Source organism: Capsicum annuum, chromosome 8 (genome assembly GCF_002878395.1).
Source record: "Capsicum annuum cultivar UCD-10X-F1 chromosome 8, UCD10Xv1.1, whole genome shotgun sequence".
NCBI lineage: Eukaryota > Viridiplantae > Streptophyta > Magnoliopsida > Solanales > Solanaceae > Capsicum > Capsicum annuum.
In genome coordinates this window covers 98,554,947-98,581,417 of record NC_061118.1, presented here as the reverse complement: position 1 = coordinate 98,581,417, position 26,471 = coordinate 98,554,947, and the positions used below count along the sequence as shown (strand labels likewise).

The 26,471-nt window shown below is 39.7% G+C and overlaps 1 protein-coding gene and 2 non-coding genes across 5 annotated transcripts in view; 2 read left to right on the top strand and 1 right to left on the bottom strand.

Annotated features, from left to right (window-relative positions):
* Window positions 1–26,471, bottom strand: part of LOC107839059 (carbon catabolite repressor protein 4 homolog 6) — a 37,010-nt gene that overhangs the window by 5,190 nt on the left and 5,349 nt on the right. For all 3 annotated transcript variants that reach the window (XM_016682408.2, XM_016682409.2, XM_047395781.1), the window contains exons 5-13: window positions 15,632–15,684; window positions 14,303–14,384; window positions 14,160–14,203; window positions 9,467–9,548; window positions 2,608–2,700; window positions 2,403–2,435; window positions 2,189–2,280; window positions 946–1,121; window positions 19–794 (exon numbers count right to left, since the gene is read on the bottom strand). In XM_016682408.2, coding sequence (XP_016537894.2) covers window positions 19–794; window positions 946–1,121; window positions 2,189–2,280; window positions 2,403–2,435; window positions 2,608–2,700; window positions 9,467–9,548; window positions 14,160–14,203; window positions 14,303–14,384; window positions 15,632–15,684 — 1,431 coding nt within the window. The remainder of the gene's footprint in view (window positions 1–18; window positions 795–945; window positions 1,122–2,188; window positions 2,281–2,402; window positions 2,436–2,607; window positions 2,701–9,466; window positions 9,549–14,159; window positions 14,204–14,302; window positions 14,385–15,631; window positions 15,685–26,471) is intronic.
* LOC124886868 lies at window positions 22,890–23,008 on the top strand. Its single transcript, XR_007044272.1, has one exon. It is a non-coding gene; the product is annotated as a 5S ribosomal RNA (ribosomal RNA).
* Window positions 23,187–23,305, top strand: LOC124886757. Its single transcript, XR_007044168.1, has one exon. It is a non-coding gene; the product is annotated as a 5S ribosomal RNA (ribosomal RNA).

The following is a 26,471-nucleotide window of genomic DNA, read 5'->3' as shown; positions in this document are numbered from 1 at the left end:
TAGTTTAATAAGCGCTACCTCTACTTCTCTATATGCACTTGTCAACTTCAGATTATGTTCCAGTACTGTGCAATCTGTGTTGCCTGTAGCAGTTTCTAGATCAATTGGAGTCCAAACTGATGGATCGTAAATCTTCTCCGTGTCAACAACCTCAGAATCCAAATCAGGAGCATCATCTGCAATCTCTTCACTTAAAGGACGAAACTCTAAGGAACTGTCACACTTCTTTAATGACTCATCCAATTCCTCAAGAGTGTCTGATGGAAAGGAACCAGATTCACCATGTAACTGGGACAAAAATGCTTCACGATTTTCGCCTAAGAGTTTATCTTCTTTTGTGCCTTCGGAGACCCCATTAAGTGACAAGTTGTCCATCTTTTCGTCCAATGGAACATCAAAACAAGTCTCTGTGTATGAGTTTTTAAGTTCACGTGATATTTTAGGGGAACTCTCTTTACCAATTGACAACACACTTTCAGAGCTTTCCAGAAGAGAAACTTCATTTACATTTGAAGAATCAGAACATAGCCCCATTGATGACACATCTGAACAATTGGCTATTGTAGGTCCGTGAATGCTCGCCACATTTTCAGAACCAAAATCACCTACTTTGGACTGCCCTACCTTTTTTCTATATGCGTCGGTTCCTGAACGCACTTCTGCTTCAAAGTTTTTGTGAGAAGAGGTAGGTGTGGCAATAGGGTTGGCATTGTCATATCCACTCTCAGAGTCCTCATAATATTCATCTTCTTGACAAGATTCTAATGAACTGACTTCATGTCTCATACCTTCAACTGGCAAAAATGAGCTTTCAACACAAGAACTACTTGCATTTTCTCTAAAAACACCAACAGAAACTGAAATGGTTTGTCCAAAACTGTACCACGGACTCTAGGTAAATCATTTGTACCCTCAGAGCATGAGATAAGGTACAAGGTGCATTACCTGGCTCATATTCTACATAACTTTGAGGCTGAGACAAGGTACAAGCAGAAGAGGCAGTTACTGAATCTTTTTCTGAAGCATTGAGTTTCTGTTCACCTAATGCCATCTTATTGTGTTTTACCTCTTTCTCACTAGCCACTTCGGAGCTTTGAGAAGAGTTGACTGTATCCTGGTGTCTGTGGTATCAAAAGAGAATTCCAGATTTAGAAACATCAAGGGTGGATTCAGAAAACAATCAAGGGTCTGAAGTAAATGTGATTTCAGCTTCCTTCACATTTACTGAAAGAACACATCCTTCATATAAACAACAGAAACCAATTGCATGTTTGAATAGAACTGCGCTTCAAGATCAACATGAATATGAGACCAACAAATCAAAAGAAATGATAGATGGACAACCTGTAATTATCTTGCATTTTATTATCTTTTTCACTGCAATATTCAAATCCTCAGAAACAATGGAAACCACATTTGATGAGTTATTTATCAATACCCAAGACTAGAAATAATTAGATTAGAGAAAGAAGTAAATGTGATTCAGCTTCCTTCACATTTACTGAAAGAACACAAGATCCTCAATATAAAAAATAGAAACCAAAGAAAGGACCCGTAGACAGCTCATAATGTTCGTGCATTTTATTATTCTTTTTCACTGCAATCTCTACAAGTCAAATTCAAATCCTCAGAAAAACTAGGCACCACATTTAGTAAGTTATTTATTAATAGACGAGATTAGAAATGATTAGATCAGACAGGGAATGCAAGGAAAGCACATTAATCTCCTACTTTATCCAAAAAAGGTAAAAGGATCCGTATTAGCAATACCAACTACTGGCATCAATGCTTAGTCGTTATTACACTTACATCAATTCCAGTGTTTGTCAAGAGTCTTTCTAATTTGATTAGAAACTTGTATCTACTGCAGTGATAAGCTTGAATTTTAAAGAACCTCCAGTTTTAGAAAGCCACAAATTTACCTTACAAAATACATTATATACTAGTATAGGTATTTGCTGGACCCAAATAGAGTGTAATGATACGCAGGATGGATTAATAATATAGTCCCCACCCCAACTAGCTAGAAGTTGGGGTTTAGTTGAGCGATGCTGTTGTAGAAAACTTATAGGATTATATATATGCTGTTTCAAGGAAATCAGAATCAGAGGTTGAGAGGGACCACTGTCCTATAAAGTCTCCGTAAATTTACAGTAACTTTTTTTTAAGAAAGATAAGAAGCCAATACCTAGCATTAGCATTGAGGCTCCGCTTCACTGTATTAACTGTAGCTGATTCCTGTCCTGACACTTTATCCCGAGGGACTTCGGATAAGTCTAGCTGCAAGAAAAAAGTAGCCGAAATGCATCCCAAAGTACAGAGTCATAATATCCTCATAGAAAGCACAGAAGGAAAACGGGTTGGGCGCAGCAGCAAGAAACAAAGTATCATCTGAAGCTTACTCTTTCTTCGGCAATATAGTTGTATAATGGACTCTGGTAAAGGGAAAAAGAATAAGGAATTATTGCATATATTTTGGTAAAGAGTAAGAAGATGAACAGAATTATTGCACTACAACATAACATTCTCACATGAAAGTAAGAGTAGAAAATATGCACTGATGGAAAAAAATGTCAGAAGCGCTCCAATGGGAATAAGTGAACCCACCTTCGGTGTACTGTTAAAATCTCCACAAATCACAATGGGAGCATTGTCCCAAAGTTTTGAAACACCATCAGCCTTATCCAGAAGCACCCTAACCTGGTTGCAACAAAATTTACTTTCACTAAACAGAATAAGCGTTGAATTTAATCAATGAATCTCCCTTGCATCTGAAAATGCTAAACTAAAAAAGGTGCATTAATCTTGAAGTGAAAGCAAACCGACTTTATGAGTAAACAAACAAAACAGATCTGCCAAGTATGCTATCCTAAAGGAGGGAAGTAAGGATGGAAACGGCGCGAGACAGGAGGGGGCAGGGCAGGTTAAGCCTTAACCCACAAAAGGTATACCCCATCCCCCTTAAATTCTCTTTTGTTTCTTTATTCTTCTACTTTGCTATTTACATATTTCAGTAAAATCTGTACGAAAAATCCTTCTTTGACCTCAGAGTACTCTGAATACCTACAAGTTCTGCATCAATCTTGTATAAAATTAAAAACACAATACTCACCCTGTTCTAATGGACCTTTCATTATTCAATTTACAAGTTATTCGCTCGCTGAACTTTTAGATTATTTCCAAGAATTAAATAGTTTACTTTTAAATTAAAGAAATGAAAGAATTTGGATGTCTAAGTTATTAAGTACCTATTGAGTTGAAGACAGAGTAACACATATGCTTGGGATTGAGTTTCAGGCTAGTTGCTCAGCCAATTTTTTTTTAAAAAAAGGAATATAACTGAACCAACAAACAAAATGAAATGGTAATTCTTGAAAAACTCACATGGTTATTCCTAACCACTAAACGCTCTCACGCAACACATTTTCAAATTTAAATAGCATTCAAATGCAGAAATTCATGTACACCCAGTAGCTCTTCATCCTCAAAGAACCCGCCCCTACCTCTTCGAATTTTCGAAAGAATTGTTTTAACCCACCACCGCCCACATAAGCTGTAAACTGCCCCACCCTGTTGCCATCTCTAGAAAAACTACCAACTTTATGAGGAGTAACAAGCAAGACAGTTCTGCCAAGTAAATCTTAAAGGAGGAAGACATTGCATGAACATCAGCAAACTGATTTAGCAGAAAAGGGAATTCTACCAATTCCTACAAAAGCTGTCTAAATGCAGTGTTTGGGATAAATAGTTTTTCTTTTGCTGTTGGAGCTTTGCAGAAGTTGGAGATATTTACAAAAACAACTCCTTCCTTTAAAGTAAGAAGGGGATCAAGTAAAACAGTATAGGTGCAGTGCTGATGATTTTCTTGATAACATCTGCTTCTTCCAAGATGGAAACTATTTGAGGAAAACAGGTCCTCAGATCAGAATACTCAACTTATTCCAGATTATATTCTCCCATCAAGTTTGGGGAACACGATTCTCAATCATTAGGATTCCGAATGGAGCCCTGCTAGCATGCTAAGTTTTTGAGTAGCGATAACATATTACACTGGAGGAGAAAAAAATACATTGAATTGTTTAGAGAAGCAGGGGACTTTCTCTCTCTTAACCTCTCCCCTCACCGTAACGTCTCCTTGGACGTGACTTGGGCTACTCCGGCGCCAGCGCCGGCTTAGAAGTGCCGGCGACATGTAAGTGAACGCCCTCCCTCTCTCTTTCTCTCCCCCTTTGGTTTTCTCTCTCTTCCCCCTTTTCTCTCTTCTCCCCTTTCGCAACTTTCACTGCTCTCGCCGGCGGGATAAGGTTTCCGTCGGCTCAACCCCGGCGACGTAGTCAGTGTGCAGCACCGGACAAAGGGGACCAGATCTGACTCTGGCATGTCCAGATTACCAGACTTTGCTCGAACGGATCTAATTCCGGCGACAATATTCCGGGGACCAATTTCTGCCGCAATTTGCCAAAATCCAACATACCACGCAAGAGAAGAGGACTTGGTCTACAAGCGTAACCCGGTGACTTCTAACCTTTGATATTTACTTTTTCTTTTCTTCTTCTTTCTTTCTTATTATTTCGTGTCTCTTGATTTGTTCTTAATTTGTGGGATTGATTGCTTTCTTATATTGGTGACTTGTATTGCTTTCTTATTATTTATTTTGTTGTTCTTGGTGTTAGGCCGAATAGTGAGCTTTGCGTGTTCCTCCTGTTGTTTTTGTTTCTATCCTTGTTTGTATTTTTTGAGTAGTGGCTTTGAGCGTTGATGGTAGGATAGGGTCATGTCCGAGGAGACTGGGGCTAGGGACTGTTTTGGGGGTGGGGGAAGAGGGGAGGGCTGGGTTGGGAGTGGGGGCAAGGTTCTGTTTTAGGACAGGTTTAGGGTATGGAGTGAGGGGTGGTAGAGGTCGACGGGATGCAAGAGTTGATAGGTTGAGGGTTGGGTGTCTTGGAACATAGAGACCCTTCAGGGTAAGTCCATAGAGCTTGTGAAGATTTTTAGAAAGAGGAGGATCAATATTGCGTATGTCCAGGAAACCAAGTGGGTAAGGTCTAAGGCTAAGGATGTGGATGGTTACAAGCTGTGGTACTCAGGAAGTGAAAGGTGTAGGAATGAGTAGGCATCTTAGTAGACAAAGAACTTAAAGAGCAAGTAGTGGAGGTTAAGAGAGTCAGCGATAGGTTGATGACTATTAAATTGGTCATTGGGAGGTTTACTCTGAACGTGTGTAGTGTTTATGCGGTGCAGGTGGGCTTGGACCAGGAGGAGAAGAAGCAGTTTTGGGAGGCTTTGAACAAGGTAGTGAGAGGCGTGCCTAGCTCTGAAAAGATTGTTGTAGCAGGGGATTTCAATGGGCACATCGGGGTGTTACCGGGAGGCTATGGTGATATGCAGGAAGTTTTGGTTTTAGGGAGAGGAATGAAGAGGGAGCTGCTCTGTTGGATTTTGCGAGAGCCTTTGGGATGGTGGTAGTGAACTCGAGCTTTCCGAAGAAGGAGGATCACCTGGTTACCTTTCGAAGCGCAATAGCCAAGAATCAGATTGACTTTTTGCTACTTAGGAAGGGGGATAGGGCGCTGTGTAAGGATTGTAAGGTCATTCCGAGTGAGAATCTTTCGACTCAGTACATGTTTCTGGTGATGGACCAAGGTATAAAGAAGGATAAGAAGAGAAGGGGCGGGAAGGGTCAACCCAGAATAAAGTAGGTGGCATGACGCCGGTGACTGTGCTAAAGATAGAGAAGAAGGTGGCGGGAATGGGGGTGGGGGAGTGTAGGGGAGACGTGGATGGTATGTGGGATAGGGCTGCTAGGTGCATCAAGGAGACTGCTAGAGAGGTGTTGGGTGTCTTGAGGGATTGGGCTGGATAGCATCGGGGGGACTGGTGGTAGGATGAAAAAGTTAAGAAGAAAGTGTAGACTAAGAAGGGGGCGTATGCTAAGTTGGTTGAGAGTAAGGATGAAGAGGAGAAACGGGTAAATAGGGAGGAGTACAAGTTAGCTAGGATGGAGGCTAAGTTAGTAGTTACGGCTGCTAAGACGGCAACGTTTGAGAGCTTATATGTGGGGTTAGGGAGAGAGGCAGGGAAAAGAGATTGTATAGGCTTGCTAAGGCTAGGGAGAGGAAGGGTCATGACCTCGATCAAGTGAAGTGCATTAAGGGGGAGGATGGTAGAGTGCTAGTGGAGGACGTTCACATTAAGAGAAGATGACAGTCGTATTTCCATAGTTTCTTGAATGATGAGGGGAACAGAAACATTGTGTGAGGAGAACTGGAGCACTCAGAAGAGTGTCATGATTTCAGTTATTATAGACGCTTTAAGGTGGAGGAGGTCAGAAAGGCTACTCGCAAGATGCGAAGGGGTAGGGCGACGGGACCTGATGAGATTCCAGTGAATTTTTGGAAGTTTTCTGGCGAGGTTGGGTTAAGATGGTTGACTGAATTGTTTAAAGACATTTTCAAGACTACAAAAATACTCGAGGCTTGGAGATGAAGTACTATGATTCCTTTATATAAGAACAAGGGTGACATCCAGAGAGTTGCAACAATTATAGGGGTATTAAGTTGTTGAATCACACTATGAAGATCTGGGAGAGAGTGGTTGAGCGGAGGTTGAGAAGGATAGTGTCGATTTTGGAAAATTAGTTTGGATTTATGCCCGATCGCTCGACGACGGAGGCAATTCACCTGGTGCGGAGACTGGTGGAGCAGCATAGGGAAAGGTAGAAGGAATTACATATGGTGTTCATCGACTTGGAGAAGGCGTAGGACAAAGTCCCTAGGAAGGTTCTTTGGAGATACTTGGAGGTGAGTGGGGTCACGGTAGCGTACATCAAATCGATTAAAGACATGTATGATGGAGCAAAGATTCAAGTGAGGACGACGAAAAGAGATTCAGAGCATTTCCCTGTCTTGACAAGGTTGCAGGGTCGACTCTTAGCCCGTTTTTGTTTGCGTTGGTGATGGATGTGTTGACGCAGCGTATTCAAGAAAAGGTGCCTTGGTGTATGCTTTTTGCGGATAATGTAGTTTTGATTGATGAGACGCGTGGGGTGTGAATGATAAATTAGAGGTTTGGAGAGAAACCCTTGAGTCTAAAGGGTTCAGGTTGAGTAGGAGCAAAAGTTTAATGACTTGAGGCAGGAGAACGAGTTGGTAGAAAGGTTGGATTCCCAGGTTGTTTGTCAGAGGGATAGTTTTAAGTATCGGGTCCATGATTCAAGGGAATGGAGAGATTGATGAGGATGTCTCCCAGCGTATTAGGGGAGGACGGATGAAGTAGAGACTCGCCTCGAGAATGTTGTGTGATAGGAAGGTGCCGCCCAAGCTTAAAGGCAAATCTACAGAGTAGCAGTCCGTCCGGTCATGCTGTATGGAGCGGAGTGTTGGCCGGTCAAGAACTCCCACATTCAAAAATTGAAGGTAGCGAAAATGCGGATGTTGAGTTGAATGTGTGGGCTTACTAAGAGTGATAGGGTTAGGAATGAGATTATTCGGGAGAAGGAGGGAGTGGCTTCGGTGGAAGACAAGATACAGGAAGTTCGGTTAAGATGGTTTGGTCATGTGATGAGGAGGGGCACGGATGCCCCAGTTCGTAGATATGAGAGACTAGCTTTAGATGGTTTCAGGCGGGGTAGGGGTAGGCCGAAGAAATACTGGAGAGGTGATTAGACGTGACATGGAGCAGTTACAGCTTACTGAGGACATGACCCTAGATAGGAAGGGTATGGAGGACGCGAATTAGGTTAGACGGCTAGTGCATGTGGGTGGGTCGTAGTCAATAGTTAAGACAGCTTTGAGATTGTCGGGCCGGTAGTTTTAGGGATAGGTCCATAGGTTGGAGCTGCTAGTAGGAGGGGATGGGGTTGGGTGTGCCTTTGGTTTGTTAGTGTAGGGGTATTACTTTGTAGGAGTCTTATTTTTGTTATTGTTTCATGCTTTATTACGAATTTGTGTACTATTCTTTGTCTTGAGCCGAGGGTCTATTGGAAATAGCCTTTCTACTTCTCCTGAGGTAGTGGTATGTACTGCATACATTTTACCCTCCCCAGACCCCACTATGTGGGAATACACTGGGTTTGTTGTTGTTGTGTAAGTTTGGGGAACACAATTATTTCCTTGCCTTTCTAGGCATCAACTGATTTCCCTAAATCCAAGTTGTTTAATGTTTTACCTCTCCACAAAACATCAACTTATCCAATTTGCAGGTTAAGAAAATCATACTTTTTCATAAATAAAAGATTTAAAAGAAAAAATGGAAGCCCTCATGTCCTCGTATTAAAAAGGTAAGCAAAATTAAGAGAAAGAGGTCCGGAGACACCATAAATCAAGGATACAAATTACTTCAGATACTTCGTGTCTTACCATGCCATTACTGAGTGAAAACATCCCAAGTGCAACTATAGGATGCTATAAAAAGGTCAAGATGTAGGTTTTGGGTCTTAATTAAAATAGGTCAAGGGCGTGTGGGAACAGTCGCTAGCTACTTAGTCTCATCCGAGAGTTTTAACAATAACTACGACTCAGTCCCCAAAAAAATTGGGGTCGGCAACATGAATCTTCATTTAAGCTCATATCATCTCATAATAAATAAAATAAAACTGAAAAAATATGTTCAAAATGACATAAAACTGCTACAACTACTACTGTCCTGAGCTGGGGGTCTATCGGAAATAGCCTCTCTACTTCATCTAAGGTAGCGGTATGGACTACGTACACTTTACCCTCCCCAGACCCCGCTTAGTGGGAGTACACGGGGTATGTTGTTGTTGTACTACTACTAGTAGTTATAGTATCGGAAATAGCCTCTCTACTTCATCTAAGGTAGCGGTATGGACTACGTACACTTTACCCTCCCCAGACCCCGCTTAGTGGGAGTACACGGGGTATGTTGTTGTTGTACTACTACTAGTAGTTATAGTAATTGTTCTATACGAGTCTAAAACCTATCCTCAACTTTCTTCCATTTTGCTCTATCTTTAGCTAAGTCTCTACAGATATTAAGCATTTGGAGGTCTTTTGAAACCACTTCCTTCCTTGTGATTTTGGGTCTACCCCATCCCCTGCTATAAATAACTATAATAAAAGTGAATAAAGAGTTAACAACATAAAGTATAGGAGGAACAAAGAAAGAACAACAGCCTTGGACGTTGATTTTCTAAATTCATGTCAATTTATTCTATTAAGCACTCCACTCTAATAAACACAAGAGGTTGTATTCACCTTACTACAAAAACATGACAGAATACTAGTTTCTCTTTAAATGGATTCAGAACCAACATGCAGGGACAAGCAGTAAAGATGCATCCATGAGCATTGACTACAATCTAGCACGTTGCTAATGGGTGAGGTATTGTAACCTATGGCGGGTAATTACCAAGTATAGGATATATAAGAACTGGACAGCTGGTTTCGAAATAAATTCATGCACACATCGATGTGGTGAAAAGACAGTATAAATTGACAATAAGTACCTGTCCGAGCTTAATCTCTCCCCTTCTAGGATTGAAAAGCACATGAGTATTACAAATTACAACCTTGTTGGAGTGACCAGGGCTGCAAGTGTAAAATCCATCAAGTCAGCACGTAAATAAGAATGTCAACAAATTTGCTCATACTAGGAACTCGAGAGAAAATGTTCCAAAGAGCATCTGAGTTCATAAAAACATAGAAACAATGAATATCCAACACACAATCAACTACTATCATTGGCTAATCTATGTAGATAAATCTAATTGAAAGGGACTTGAAAAACAAGCATGAGAATATACTCTCTAAACCAGCACATTTTGGCACCCAAGGGTGTGGTCTAGTGGTCAATGAAGTGGGTGAGAACCACGAGGTCTCAAGTTCAAATCCCAGCGGAGACAAAAACACTAGGTGATTTCTTCCCATCTATCCTAACCAAACCTTGGTGGATAGAGTTACTTGGTACCTATTGCAGGTGGGAGGTGGAAGGTATCCAGTGGAATTAGTCGAGGTGCGCGAACGCTAGCCTGGACACCACGGTTATTCACAAGAAAAATAAACCAGCTCATTTTGCATTTACGAATACAAAAGGTGCTGGGAAAACAAAGTTGTCAATGATACAACACTGGTTCCAAACGAAAACTAAAATATGTACCCCATCGAAAAACAATGACTGACATTTAGAGTTCTTGGATAAACCACATCTTTACACTCAGATACTACGATTAGGCACTTCTCTTTCTTTAGACAAAGTGCAATTACATGAAGGAACATTCATATGAAAACTATACTTTTCAAGAGAGAGCGAGAGAGCTGCTGGAAAGAAAGAAGCTAAGATAGACAATCCTCGATCTCATTACTTCACAAGCAATTCAGTGATGAAGAACAGTGAAACAAAATTCTTGTTTACCTATCCATAGCCAGAAGCTCAAAATCTCTGGATTGTGGTGGCTCTAACCTATGTACTATAGCCACCTGGAATTGCAAATGCAATTGTTTATTTATTTAAGGTGGATTATCTAGAAGAGTTATTAGTTATTTAAGGTGGATTGTCTAAAAGAAATATTTATTTGTTTAACCGTTCCTCTAATTGCATATGTCATTACTATTACCATCCCCTGCTATCAAGTACCATCATTAGCAATTGAATATATGTCAGCCAAAAAATATACTTTGCTTCCAATTTTGTCCTGCAATCTAGCTATGTCAAACTCGACAATTGCAAGTAAAGATTGACTACCTATAGGAGATATCAAGCTGCCCCAACCTTCTCCTCTTTTCTCCTTCACCGCGCCGCTAACTTCCACCACCCCTTACCCATTCCTCATTACAGGCCCCTACCTGTCCTTATGCCAACCTTCTAGTCCTTCTCTTTCCCGTCCTAGCTGTGCCAACTCCTCCCCGCACCAAACCCACCCCCTCTGTGCAGTGCTTGCCCTACCTTAGTGCCCCTTTCCACGCCAACCCACTACCCTAAATCACAACTCTGCTAATCCTTCCTCTTTTTCAGTCTCACCCCTGCCACCAGTGCATTATCCCAGCCACCCTCTCTCACCCATCACAGGCCCATCCCTTCTTCTCCACCCTCCAATCCCTCATCTTGATCCCTCCCAAGGGAAATCAGAACTTGGAAGAAAGTGGAAGAGGGCAATAATATAAATGGAAAAAACGAAGAGGGAACTTTGGATGACTTATCACCTCGAACATAAGGAACCCATTATTAAAAAGAAGAAACTATGTTTTTCAAGAATTGGTAAATATTTTATTGTATTGACACTAAGGACGTCTTGTAAAGAGTGTACACACAAGCAAAAATATAAGCATACCGCTTTCTTGTCCTTTAGGGATTCTAAGAGGTCAATACTAATTATGTTCCGTTTACAAATTCCTCTTTACTCCAAAAAGAAAATAGAACAATTAGATTAAAATTGATTTTTTGAATAGAATTGGCCATCTTCACAGCACCTCAAAAATATTGGTTGCTCTTCTTGTATGGCATTATCTTCCCCTGGTCTATCAATCTTTGAATTTATTTGCTAGATCTTCGAACTAGAGTAGAACAAAATCACCGGCGGATAACTACAGTCCTTTCTCCTTGTATTGCTACAATGCTGAGATACAATGCCATGGTTGAACCTTTGGAAGTATAAATAATGATAGGTCTGATCTGACAATATCCATCTTCAGAAGATGTTATATCCAATCTTTTAAAGATGTTACCATTGCCTGACCATACCAATTTTCACTCATTAGTGACCTCCGTACTGTAGTACTCCCTCCGTTTCAAATCGTTTGACTGGGCACGGAATTTAAGAAAGCAAAGAAGACTTTTGAATCTTGTGGTATTAAACTGGAGATATGTATAATGTACCAAAATGACCTTAATCTTGCGGTCTTAAACATATCATGTGGGATTCTGAAATTAAAGAGTTGTCAAATTAAGAAAGAGGAGATTTTTTCTGGAAGTAAGACAAACAAATTGAAACAGAGAGAGATTTTTTGCCAGCAGAGGAACAGATCTTTCTTCGCATTAATGCAGAATGGGTTTTTAACCAATCACCAGCTACTAGTGATTGACAGAAAAATACAACTCACTTGCTGAAAAAGCAACTGAATTAGAGTTGCCAAAGTTATAGAGAGGAGGCCACTCTCTCCCTTGACTCCACTGGAGATTAGAAAATGGATTTGCTCAATTAATTTAAAAGATAAGGAAATGCATAAACCATCCCATTTGCATGTCCAAGAGGGAGGTAATAGATAATTCTCAAAATAGTGGAGAGCCATGTTTGTTTAGGCGAATTATAGGAGGGTTGCATTCAACCTTGTACAAGTAATAAGAACCTTGACAAACCAATATATGCATTTCTTCTCGTTTTTGTCCTCTCTCACACAGAGTAAGGGAGAAAAAGTGCTACAAAGGAAAACATTTGAAGACCTTTTTATTTGATCATTATTTGATTCAGAAATTTGTCTATGGATTCTCACATTGCTCGTTAGTTAATAATCTTACTTTATTGATTTCTGTATTTAGTTTGAAAGGAATAAAATATTCAAACAAACAATTTTAGAGCAAATGCATATCCATTTACTGTATTATCATGCAAATATGGGACAAGGAAATTCTACAAAGAGATGTTTAATTCTGTGTTGTTTACGAACAATAAAGATCAAGTCAATGATTACAAACTTTAGAAACATGATCCTACTTCTGGTCTCACTGAGCATGTTAGTTATATGTTGAAAGGACCAAGGGTATAGCCTCATAAATCACAATTGTGCTTTGGCATTCTGAAGTATACAGTCTAAAGAACCTGAATTTCCATTCGTACAGATAGCTTTTGCGACTCAAGGTTCAACGTTTGGACATGCTCTTTCCCTACTCCTATTCGTGTATGTTCTCAACTTGCAACACTGTGCAACAGCCCTAATAGTTGAATACATCCCTAATGGCCTGTTTTTGTAATATTATCATCTTTGTATTTATTAATCCTTCGGGTGATGTTCTGGTTCCTTATCATGACAATTCTCAGTAGCAGCAGCGGAGGCAATTTGAATTCTGAATCACATGTAGATGATGAACACTGAGCATCCTGTGCTTAATTTTCCTCATCCATCAAAATGTTTTGCAGCTAAAGTGAATCTCTTAAAACCATTCTCATGTTATGGGAGCAAAGCAATCAGGTCTGAATCTTTATGTCTCATTAAATGCTGTCTAACTAATTGGTACTTCCCAACCATCTCATTGGACACCATCTTGTCGAAATTCTAAGAATGTTCTCATCTCAAAGATCATAGTTTGCATCAGAAGGATACATCTAATATCACTTGTAATTACCTCTTCCCTCCAACTGGTTTGTGGTTGAAGCATGAATTTCACAAAGATTAGTTCTCATTATCTGGGAGAAATAGCATGCTTTTGCCTTGCATAATTGATGCCAAACTAACATTTGTATGTAATTGAAGCCAAACTAATATTTGTATGTTCTTGCTATCTCAACTGACTTCAATAGTTCAAATCAGCACAAAATACTTTGTGCTCAAAGATCACAGTTTGCAGTAAAAACTAAAAAAGAATTAACAACTGAAGATGTATAATTCCAAAGAAAAAGAAAAAAAATCAGAACAGGAAAGATCCAAAGTGGAAACTTTAAGGACAAAAGAGAACGAGTGATCACAGGGCTACTTTTACCCTTGCATTCCTGGTTTGAAACTATATCATTAGGCTTTGAGCAGATTCACAGAATTTCCACTTTTAAATTCTAAAATAACTATAAACAAGGCTAACACAGAAAACGTAACCAGTAGATAGATTAAATTGATTAGGATCCTCAATTGGACATACTGTTTTGATTGAAATAATGACATGCTGGTGGTTTCTCACTTCCTACAGCTTCACTCTTTGAAAAAATCCTTCAACCTTTTCTTATTAGCTTAATAATCTCATGCCAAATAACTGAAAGAAGTGAAAAAGAGAAGAGAATTTTCTTTTGATGTATACATCGATGCAGATAACCAAAGTTGCATAAAATTTGGTTGGGGATAAGGGAAAAAAAAAGTAAATGAGAAAAGATGCCAAGCATGCAAAAATTTCCAGCAGAAGTGAAGCCTCAACAGATATTTGATCGAAAAGGTACAAAAAAAGACTCAAGAAATAAGTTGTTTTACAGTGCAACTGCCAAAACAAAGAAGACCGCGCACCTTGCTGAGGGAGCTGGTGAACTCTTATTTTGATGACCTAGAGACTGTTAGCAAGAGATAAACACAACATCAAAAAAACAAGTTTTGTACTCGAAGATTCACAGTAAAGCAACGAAAATAGTACTGAAGAAGAATTTACGCACCTCAAATACACATATTTGGGCAACATTATCCCGAAGCCCAAACTTTTTAAATTCAATAAATTCTTCATGCACCAACTTGAATCTAACATAAAAAATTAAATAAAATTAAACTACAGAATTTCATGAACAAGTAGTTTAGATGCCATCACATGTACTCGGTCTTGACAAAAATAAACACCAACGAGTAAATATTAATATGATAAAGCAAATCAATGAATAGTCATTGAGGAGCTGAGACAAATCAAGCAAAAGTAAGAATTAGAATCCCAGAATCGCGAGCATATCAAGCAAGTTCCAACTTAGCTGGAGATCAGAATCCAGACACATAGGCATGCACAGTATCACAGATACTACACAATTGTTAATGACATGATACAAGACTGGATTCTATTACAACAATGTTTACATTAAACTGACACTAGTAACGAAGCACTGAGCTACCAAGCACATCAAATTACCTCTTTACTACGCAAATCAGTACAATACATTCAACAGCTTATATATAAGCTTTTGAAACAGCTGAACTCAGTGTCCATAGATGATAATACAATTTCGGGTAAAAACCATCACTGGCAGTGAAGTACGAGAAGAATTTAGCATTTATCAATATAATTTGAGGTGCAGAACTGCCAAAAGATACAAATCTGTGGTAATCAGTAAGCAAAAACACTAACAAATATTAAGAAAAAAATGGACAAAATTTTGATATCTGTGGAAGTTCAAACGATGATGATCATAGCATGAGGCAAGTAAAATCTGACTACATAATCAGAGAAACAATATGCACTAAAATGTGATTGAATGGTTGATTATGTTTGCCAATGCAGAAAGAATTACGCTGATCATAGCATGAGGGGAGTAAAATGTGACGAGCTAATCAAGGAAACAATACAAACTAAAACATGATAGACTGGTTGCCTGATTATGTTTGCTGGTGAAGAAAGAAGTATTCTGCTGTTACTCCTCCATAAAGAAAACTTTTATCAACCCTTAGTTCATTTATTATATGTCCAAAGGAGAGCTAATGGATTGCCAAAGAAGAAAACAAATTTTGAGGACTAACTATTAGAAATCACAATTGCATATAGCCTGTAAGAACAGCATAAAATCCAGAAAGACAAGCTAGATATAAAAGCCACCTAAAAATATACATAACAGCTAAAAGTGTCAAAGATCTGCATGGGCATGACTAGATCAAATGTATGAAATACTGGCTCAACAAAAAAACATTTGAAAATAAGTGTGTCCTCATGCAACAATTAGGTACCAGCATTGTTTATTTAGTCTATCCTTCTGATTCAAGGATGCAAAAGAATAGAATTTTCTTGCCTTGATGCATGCCAAAATGTTGCACATCCATCAGCTGGATCTCCGGTACGCCTCTACATCAAATATAAAGCATCTTAATCTATTCCACATAGCACATGGAAGTACTATTAAACCATAAACACTATGCATTTGTTCTTGTGGCTCAAGAGAAATACAATTCTCACTTCTCACAACTAGTTATGGGAATAAGTATGCACATGCAAGTATCAACTATGGATAATTCAAATGGTTATATGCGTATGTTACGGATACTTATAAAGTAGAATTTCCATTCAATGTGGTTAGAATATTAGCACTTCATGGCAGAATGGAATGTCTAGGTGATGTAGGTTAACTAAGAAACCAGCACCAACATGCCTATCTAACAAGGAGCATTTTTCCTTTTTGTTTACTTGTCATCGAGAAAGTCAGTTTTAACGTTCTATTTCTTTCTTATAGGGCCCCACATTTCCCTTTATTAAGGACTGAAAAACATAACACTAGCTGCAACTGCATATAACTACAATACTCTGTGATCCATTGACCTTACATAATTCAAGAAAAGATATCCAGACAACCAAGCAGCACTTAACTTTTACTAGCTAATGAAGAAACTTGAAATAAGGTTCTCAAACAAGAAAATCTAACGAAAAAGTCAAACTAGATTTTTCTAACAGATATCTTGATACTCTACTCCTTTTTGCGCGGAACATCCAAGTTCTCCTTTCCTGATACTAGAATGGACTAGGAAATCAAAACAGGTCAGCAATGATAGAATGGCGAAGAACACGAGGCAAGGTTGCGATGACAACTGCAATAAGCAACACCAGACTGACTTGGGGTGCATGGCCTCCATAAATTGCAGAATTATCCTTAGCAGAGTAATTAAGGATATGTATGAGGGAGCGAAAACCCAGGTGAGGACGGCGGGAGGAGACTCAGAGCATTTCACTGTCCTGACAGGATTGCATCAGGGATCTACTCTTAGTCCCTTTTTGTTTGCGTTAGTAATGGATGTGTTGACGCGGCGTATCCAAGGGGAGGTGCCGTGGTGTATGCTTTTTGCAGACGATGTAGTCCTGATAGATGAGACGCGAGGGGGTGTGAACGACAAATTAGAGCTGTGGAGGCAAACTCTGGAGTCTAAAGGGTTCAGGGTGAGCAGAACCAAGACAGAGTATGTGGAATGTAAGTTTAATGACGTAAGGCGAGAGAATGAGGTAGTGGTGAGGCTAGAAGCGCAGGAGGTAAAGAAAAGGGATAAGTTCAAGTACCTCGGGTCCGTGATCCAGAGTAACGGTGAGATTGACGAGGATGTCTCGCACCGTATCGGGGCGGGATGGATGAAGTGGAAACTTGCATCGGGGGTGCTGTGTGATAAGAAGGTGCCGCCCAAGCTTAAAGGTAAATTCTATAGGGTGGTAGTCCGTCCGGCCTTGCTGTATGGAGCGGAGTGTTGGCCAGTTAAGAACTCCCACACCCAAAGAATGAAGGTGGCAGAAATGCGGATGTTGCGCTGGATGTGTGGACTGACCCGAAGGGATAGAGCTCGGAACGAGACTATCCGGCAGAAGGTTGGGGTGACTTCAGTGGAGTGTAAGATGCGGGAAGCACGATTGAGATGGTTCGGACACGTGAAGAGGAGGGGCATGGATGCCCCGGTCCGTAGGTGTGAGAGGCTAGCGTTGGATGGTTTTAGACGGGGTAGGGGTAGACCGAAGAAGTACTGGGGTGAGGTGATTAGGCGGGACATGGAACAGTTACAGCTTACCGAGGACATGACCCTAGATAGGAAGGTCTGGAAGACGCGAATTACGGCAGAGGATTAGGGCCTGTTCGGGTCGCTAATGTAGGGAGGTAATTGGTGGGGGTGTATTCCTGGTATGATTCCGTATTCAATGTTCTGTTCCGTGTTCCGTGTTCTATGTTTGTTACGAATCTGTGTGCTTTCCTCTGCTTTATATTCCTGCATTCCTGCTTTACTCTGTTTTATATTCCTTATGGCTGCAGTATCTATGTTATGTCATCTGCTTCTGTGCTGTACTATGTGTTTGTTTGATATCTCGTAACTTGAGCCGGGGGTCTTTCGGAAACAGCCTTTCTACTTCATCAGAGGTAGAGGTATGGACTGCGTACATCTTACCCCCCCCAGACCCCACAAAGTGGGAATACACTGGGTTTGTTGTTGTTGTTGTTGTACTTTTCTCCTCCACAAGCTAAGCTTACAAGTAAAATGGTCATGTATTATATGAGAACTGACTGTTCAGTCAAAAAGGTGGATTAAATATATATTTCCTCTTTGTCTCGAGTTCACTATATGAGAACTCCAAAATACAATGTTTAGTTAAGAAGCTCGCCACCAGAGAAGTCTCTGTCTTGTCCAAACCACCAAGGCAGTCTAGCTCCAGCTTTCCTTCTTGCTTATATTTTAGAATGCCTTAGGATTCTTATGCTTAAGTAAAGATGAAAGAAGGGAGAAAAATAAAAATTTCTCTCCAACAAAACTTAATGTTTCCGAGCATTCCCCAATTCATTTTGATTCTTGCAAAATAAAGTCTAGATTATAATTAGGAGGTAGAGAGGAAGGATTTTATATTATAAAGTTGGGCTCTGGGTGAAAAAAAGTGAGTCCCGGGGTTTATGGGAAAGGTGCTTTGTGGGTATCAATGGACGAATTGAAGAAATGATGAAAAAAGTAAATGGGAGAAAGGGGAGCCCTTAACGTGAATAGATGAAAAGAAATGATATAATGGATTAATGGTTTCGATTTAGTGAATTAGCAACTGAAATTATAAACCCCTTTTTGTTTTGAAACACGTAGAGGATTATTTAGCATTCCAAAATCAAGTAAGAAAGCGTACCTCCAAAATGTTTGCTAAATTTATTACTGGGTTCTCACTTCGACTTAACGGATTTTCATTTTTGTGTGTGTATAGACACGTAAAATTTATTGGGTCAAATTCATATAAAATTTGAATTTGATCCATATTTTATTGGGTCTAAAATTATTTTGGGCGGTAAAAAATAATAAGCTCATTTTATTCCTCATCAAGGTCCATGTCACATTAAGGCCCAAACTCACGCCACGTGTCAAGTGACGTGGCATCCCAGTCAAATTAAAGACCAACAAGACAAGGCCACACACTCAAATGATGTGGCAATCCAAGTCAGGTTCAAGAGCCAATGAAACATCACCAAGTGTCTCAAATGACATATTTTGACCAATCACAAGCAACTTATCACATAACATTTGTGATAAGCTTGAAAACTGAATGAACCAATCAAAATGAGGCAGGAGAGGTTATTTACACTTGGACTGTCTACCCCTACAATTATAAATAGAAGGGTTACATGATTTTCTGAGGTCATTAGGCAAGCATTGGAGAAAGCTCTGCATTGACTACATAGCTCTTCAAAGAATTGACCAACGGAGTTCTACTCGGAGATCAACTCGACAAGACGAAATGTTGTCTAACATTCCTGGAGATCCAAACGCATTTCTAGGAGGTTCAAATCATCCTACATTCAAGAAACACGCTACAGAAGACCCTCGAATCACGGAAAGAGCTTAGGAGAGAAGAATCAAGAGAACAACAGAATTGTACTCACAAGATTCATTTAAATAAAATTATTCTTTTTATTTATTTTATTTTTGCTTGCAGTTAATTTTTAGCACTATGAAAATTTGTTGCGAACAAATTTTGGCACGCCCAGTGGGACCAGTTCTTCTCTTAATCTCTTCCTTTTACAAATTGAAAAATCACAAATTCAACTACTGCAATAGACTTCAGAAAAACCAATGAAGTTTCGTGCAAGAAGCCTACTACTGCCACGTCTACTGAGATCAAACTTGTTAGTCCCATCAATCGATGTAATCTCAACGTTTGTGCTTTGGATGGATCCCAATACTTCACCTTTTTGGAGATGACGAAACGGAAAATCTCAAATTTCGGTTGAAACTACAACCCCTGAGGGCAACTTTGCATCTATGTTATCAGATGAACTGTCTAAAACTATCTGCAACTTTGAAGAATCTGACAACTTAACGAATTCTCCAACTTCAACGAAAGTCAACACCTTCATGGTTGATGCAGTTGACATGGATGAGAAGTTTGTGATGATGGAGCAAACTATTGAAGCTTTGAAGAAGTCTGTTGATGAGAAAGATCATCAAATCACCCAACTTATGAGCAAGTTAGATCTCTACAATCCTGGAGAGTCAAATTATAATCTAACACCGCAAGAAAAAAATGGTGAATCTCTCGTCAAGTTAAGTGACAATCACTGCGCTGATCGATCCGCTTCATTGGCTACTCTAACAGTTCAACAACTGCAAGATATGATTGCAAGAACTATCAAGGCACAATATGGTGGTCCATCACAAAGTTTCGTAGGATATACAAAGCCATATTCTAAGCGAATCGAGGGCTTACCAAAGCCAATTGAATATCAACCGCCAAAATTTCAACAATTTGATGGAAAGGGAAATCCAAGGCAACACATCGCTCATTTTATTGAGACTGGTAGCAGTGCTGGTACACATAGTGATCTTCTTGTCAAGCTGTTTGTTCGCTCTTTGAAAGGCAACGCTTTTGATTGGTACACGGACTTAGAGTCTGAATCAATTGATTGTTGGGAGAAACTAGAAATTCAGTTCCTAAATTGTTTCTACAGCACCCGTCGTACAGTCAGCATGATGGAGTTGACAAGCACAAGACAAAGTAAAGATGAGCCTGTAGTGGACTACATAAATCGCTGGCGAACATTGAGTTTTGATTGCAAGGATCAACTTACTGAAACTTCCGCGGTTGAAGTTTCCATTCAAGGGATGCATTGGGGCCTTGTGTATATCCTCCAAAGAATTAAGCCTCGAAGTTTTAAAGAACTAGTTACGCGCGCTCATAACATGGAGTTAAGCATTGCAAGTCATAGAATGACGTCACCTATTTTTTATCCTAGAAAAGAAGTCAAGAAATTCAACGACTCGTCAGAGGACCAAATTGGAGAATCTATGGCGACAACTGTGAGTTCTAAGAAGGGCTCCACAAGACAAAAACTGAAAGAGAAAGCTCCAAAGCAACAAATGCAAGAAGTGGAAAACCAACCAACCTTGACAGAGTTACAAGCAAGGGTATATCCTTTTTCCGACACTGATGTTCCTGGGATTCTAGACGAATTACTAGCCAAAGAAGTCATTGAACTCCCTAAGTCCAAGCGACCTGAAGAATCAAACAAAGTCGACGATCCTAAGTACTACAAATTTCACCACATTGCTGGTCATCACACCATAAAATGCTTCAGGATGAAGGAAAAGATCATGACATTAATGCAAGAGGAAAAGATCATCATTGATGATGGCGATATAATTGATGCAAATCATGTTAGCGCCAAACTACACCATATGAAAGGTTCAATTTCAAAAGCTCTACAACTCATGCACTCTGTGGAATCACCAAAAGTTGAAGAAATCGTCATGCTACAATTTGGGAGCTTTGACCCAATTGAGGTTCCAGTCTTGAAGAAAATAACAAGCAAATCCATGGCAAACGACTTTTCCAATAGCAAGAAAGGTGACACTTGGACATTGATTGCTCGCAAAAGAAAAAAATGTCAAAGGACTTCTAAATTCCGACTTTCAAAAGTCGACACGAGATCAAATGCAAGTCTGCTTCAACCAATGGGGGCAGTAAATACCAAACTGAAGTGCAACAATACTTCATTACAAAGGGTTGGGAGGAAAGTTACATTACAAGAATTCTTCCCAGAATGTTCCTCGATGCACGAGCCTAAACTGCAAGTCAAAATGCTACTCGATGCACGAGCCTAAACTGCAAGTCAAAATGCTCCTCGATGCACGAGCCTAAACTGCAAGTCAAAAATGCTCCTCGACACACGAGTCTAAACTGCAAGTCAAAATGCTCCTCGACACACAAGCCTAAATTGCAAGTGAAAATGCTCCTCGACGACAATCCTAAACTGCAATTAAAAATTGTTCCTCGACACACGAGCCTAAACTGCAAGTCAAAATACTTCTTGACGCAAAGCTTAAACTGCAAGTGAAACACTCCTGGCCCCCCGCATGAGTCTAAAATATGAACAGCTTTCCAAAAAAAAATATGAATAAAAAGAAAAAAAAGTATGAAGTTTGAATGCATATGTGGAGTGCTTTGAAGATGCTGTCTTTAAAGCAAAAGGATTCTTTATTATCTTCGAAGCAGTGAAGTCTTCTCAACGTGGAAAAGACTTGTAATACATTGAATATTGCTCGAGTCCGGCCTTCAACATATTGCGCAAGTGATTCGACCTAAAACTTAAAGTAGAAGATGAAATTGAAGTATCCAAATATGATGAGAAATAAAGTATCAGAAGATTTAGGCTGCAACTTTAAAAAAGTAACTGAAAAAATATAAAAGTTCTATTATGGTGGTTTTCACGTGGGACGTAGATCTGCGAGTCCACATTCCAACACAAAAAATCTCTTCTGATTCCGATACTTCTACGCCAAAATACGAAATTTATCAAGACGTTGCGCAATGTTGATAAAACTGGCGAACCAAGATTAGAAGACTGGTTTTGAAGCAATAACTGAAACGATTCAGGTGTTGTCTGATTTTGATTTTCACGTGAGACGTAGCTATACGAATCTACTTTCCAATATAAAAAACGGCACCTAATTCCGATACTTCTACATCGAGATACGGAATTTATCGTAACGTTGTGCAAAGCTGATAAAATCAGCGAGCCAAGATTAGAAGACCGGTTTTGGAGCAATATCTGGGACGATTCTGGCACAATCTGATTATGATTTTCGCGTGCGAGGTAGCTCTACGAGTCTACTTTCCAATGCAAAAAACGACACCTGATTCTGATACTTCTACATCGACATACGGAATTTATCGTGACGTTGTGCAAAGCTAATAAAATCAGCGAGCCAAGATTAGACGACCGATTTTGGAGCAATATCTGGGACGATTCTGGCGCAATCTGATTGTGATTTCCACGTGAGATGTAGCTTTAAGAGTCGAGTTTCCAACGCAAAAAATGGCTCATGATTTTGATATTCTAAAGTCAAGATATAAGAATTTTCGTGAGACTACACAAAACAAAAAAAAGGAGACGAAACAGAATTGAAGGTCTAATTTCGAAAGGATACCTAGGCAGATCTGGAGATAATATGAGCATGGTTTTCGCGTAGAACGTAGCCTCAAGCGCGCGTGCGGGGTGTGACGGGCGGCGCAGGAGAAAGAGGCTTAATAGAATTTGGAGTGCTGGGAATGACGAAGGCGATCATACCAGCACTAACGCACCAGATCCCATCAGGACTCCGAAGTTAAGCGTGCTTGGGCGAGACTAGTACTAGGATGGGTGACCCCCTGGGAAGTCCTCGTGTTGCATCCCTTCCTTTTTTTTTCCCCTTTTAAATTCGGTTTAATTTTGCTGATTCGATCGTCGAATCTTTTTGTTTTTCCTCTTGGCGGAAACGAGAAAGGGGGCGAGGCACGGGGGCACGCGTGCGGGGTGTGACGGGCGGCGCAGGAGAAAGAGGCTTAATAGAATTTGGAGTGCTGGAAATGACGGATGCGATCATACCAGTACTAACGCACCGGATCCCATCAGAACTCCGAAGTTAAGCGTGCTTGGGCGAGAGTAGTACTAGGATGGGTGACCCCCTGGGAAGTCCTCGTGTTGCATCCCTTCCTTTTTTTTCCCCTTTTAAATTCGGTTTAATTTTGCCGGTTGTCTACTTTCCATCACTACAAGCCATTCGTGATTTAGACACCTCCACGATGCATTATGAAGCTTCTCCCACAAACGCCCCAAAGTTCCCGAAAACTCAATTGTGAAAAAAGAGCAAAAAGAGGAGAAGAGCGCGAGTTAAATTGCGGCCCAAGCTGAATTACAAAAAGGAATCTGCTGAACAAGTTGTATTCAAGAAGAACTGGGACGTCCAAGTGTCCAAAATAAGTCAAAACCCTCCATGGGATATTTCTAGATCAAAACTCTATCTTCTTGATAATCATATACATCAAGAAGATTCACAAACCCTCCATCTCTAAATATTCCTACGTTCGAGAAATATGTCACTAACGGCTCTCGAATTATGGAGAAATCAATATCAAATTCAAATATGTCTATGTTCGAGAAAAATTTGTTCGCAACAAACTTTCGTAATGCTGAAAATTAACTGCAAGCAAAAATAAAATAAACAAAAAGAATAATTTTATTTAAATAAATCTTGTGAGTACAATTATGTTGTTCTCTTAATTCTTCTCTCTTAAGCTCTTTCCGTGATTAGAGGGCCTTTCGTAGCGCGTTTCTCGAATGTAGGATGATTTGAACCTCTTAGAAATGCGCTTGGATCTTCAGGAATGTCAGACAGCACTTCGTCTTGTCGAGTTGATCTCCGAGCAGAACTCCATTGGTCAATTCTTTGAAGAGTTGTGTAGTCAATGCAGAGCTTTCTCCAATGCTTGCCGAATGACCTCAGAAAATCATGTAACCCTCTTATTTATAATTGTAGGGGTAGGCAATCCAAGTATAAATAACCTCTTCTGCCTCATTCTGATTGGTCCATTCAGTTTTCAAGCTTATCACAAATGTTATGTGATAAGTTGCTTGTGATTAGCCAAAAATATGTCATTTGGGACACTTGGCGATGTTTCATTGGCTCTTAAACTTGACTTGGATTGCCACATCATTTGAGTGTGTGGTCTCGCCTCATTGGTCTTTAATTTGACTGAGATGCCACGTCACTTAACATGTGGCATAAATTTGGGCCTCAAGGTGAGATGGACCTTGAAGTTTTTTATGAGGAATAAAATAGGCTTATTATTTTTATAGCCCAAAATAATTTGACCCAATAAACTATGAATCAAATCCAAATTTTATATGAATTTGACGTAATAAGTTTTACGTGTCTACAGATGCCCCCTACTTCAAGGCTCGTCAAGGAGTTTGATTTGTCGGACCTATTAGAGACGAGATTTGAAGTATTTGAGAAGCCCTTTTTTTTGCAAGACCTGAGCATTTTGTCAAAATCCGACTACTCGAAGTCATCATAATCCGAATAGAATAACGTGAATCCCTTCCTTAAGAGTGTAAATTCTGTTTAAAACTAAATATATCCAAATCATTTAGGATTCGGGTATTACTCTTATATTGAATTTTAATAGAATCAAATAATGATGTTATCCCACTTCAAAAAGGATTAGGAATTTGACTTAATTTGGACACTTGGACTTCCCAGTTCTTCTTGAAGACAACTTGTTCGGCAAATTCCTTTTTGAAATCAAACTGGGCCCTTCAGAGTCTATAAAAGGACGTCACCGCCCCATTAAATCATTGTAATTCAGCCTAAGCCGCAATTCAACTCACGTTTTTTTTCTTCTTTTTGCTTTTTTTTCACAATTGAGTTTTCGGGCACTTTGGGGAGTCTATGGGAGAAGCTTCATAACACATCGTGGAGGTGTCTAAATCACGAACGGCTTGTAGTGATGGAAAGTAAACTCGTGAGGCTACGTTCTACGCAAAAACCACACTCAAATTATCTCCAGATCTGCCCAGGTATCCTTTCGAAATCAGACCCTCAGTTCTGTTTCGTCACTTTTAACTTGTTTTGTGCAGTCTCACGAAAATTCTCATATCTTGACTTAGAAACATCAAAATCAGGAGCCGTTTTTTGCGTTGGAAACTAGACTCGTAGAGCTACGTCTAGCGTGGGAATCATAATCAGATTGCATCCAAGTCGTCCCAGGTATTGCCCTAAAATCGGTCTTTTAATCTTGGTTCGCTCGTTTTATCAGCTTTGTGCAGTGTCACGATAAATTTTATATCTCAACATGGGAGTATCGAAATCAGAAGCGGTTTTTTGCGTTGAAAAGTAGACTCGTAAAGCTACGTCTATCGCGAGAATCACAATCAGATTGCAACTGAATCGTCCCAGATATTGCCCCAAAATCGATCTTCTAATCTTGGTTCGCTAGTTTTATCAGCTTTGCACAGCGTCACAATAAATTCCATATCTCGACGTGGGAGTATCGAAATCAAAAACGGTTTTTTGTGTTGGAAAGTAGACTAATTTATAATTGGTCCCACTGGGTGTGCCAGTTTGTTTGCAATAAATTTTTACAGTGAGAGAAATAAATTGCAATCACAAATAAAATTACGAAGAAACATGAATTTTTATTGATAAACGATGCTGGCACGCCCAATGGGACCAAATCTTCCCTTCATCTCCTCATAGATCAAATATGCAAATTTGTAGCCGCAGGATCGTAAAGATGAAAGCGGTACTTCAAGACTCGTCTTTGAATTTCATCAAGTCTACACTCCTACAAGCCTTGAAGTAGGGGGCATTTGTAGACATTGAAATTTTGTGGATTCTAAAAAAAAAGGTTCAATTTTTGTTAGAGTTCTTGGTGGCTACTTTACCCTAAATCTAGCTTGGTGGCTACTCTACCTAAAACCCTAAATTCTACCTATATAAAGGGGCAAATATTCCTACATTCGAGAAATACGCCACTAACGGCCCTCGAATTACAGAGAAATACATATCAAATCCACTAACGGCCCTCGAATTATGGAGAAATTTATATCAACTCCAAATATGCTTGTGTTCGAGAAATACGCTACTAACGGCCCTCGAATTACAGAGAAAATCAACAGAGAAGAATCAAGAGAGGAACAAATTTGTACCCACGTCGTTTATCAATAAAATTCTTGTTTCCTCATATTTTATTTGTGATTGCAATTTATTTATGTTATCGTAAAAATTTGTTGGAAACAGTGTGTGTGTGGGTAGGGGCATTTGAAGGTTCAAATTTTCCCGTACACATTGCACTTCACAACAAAATGTTGATTC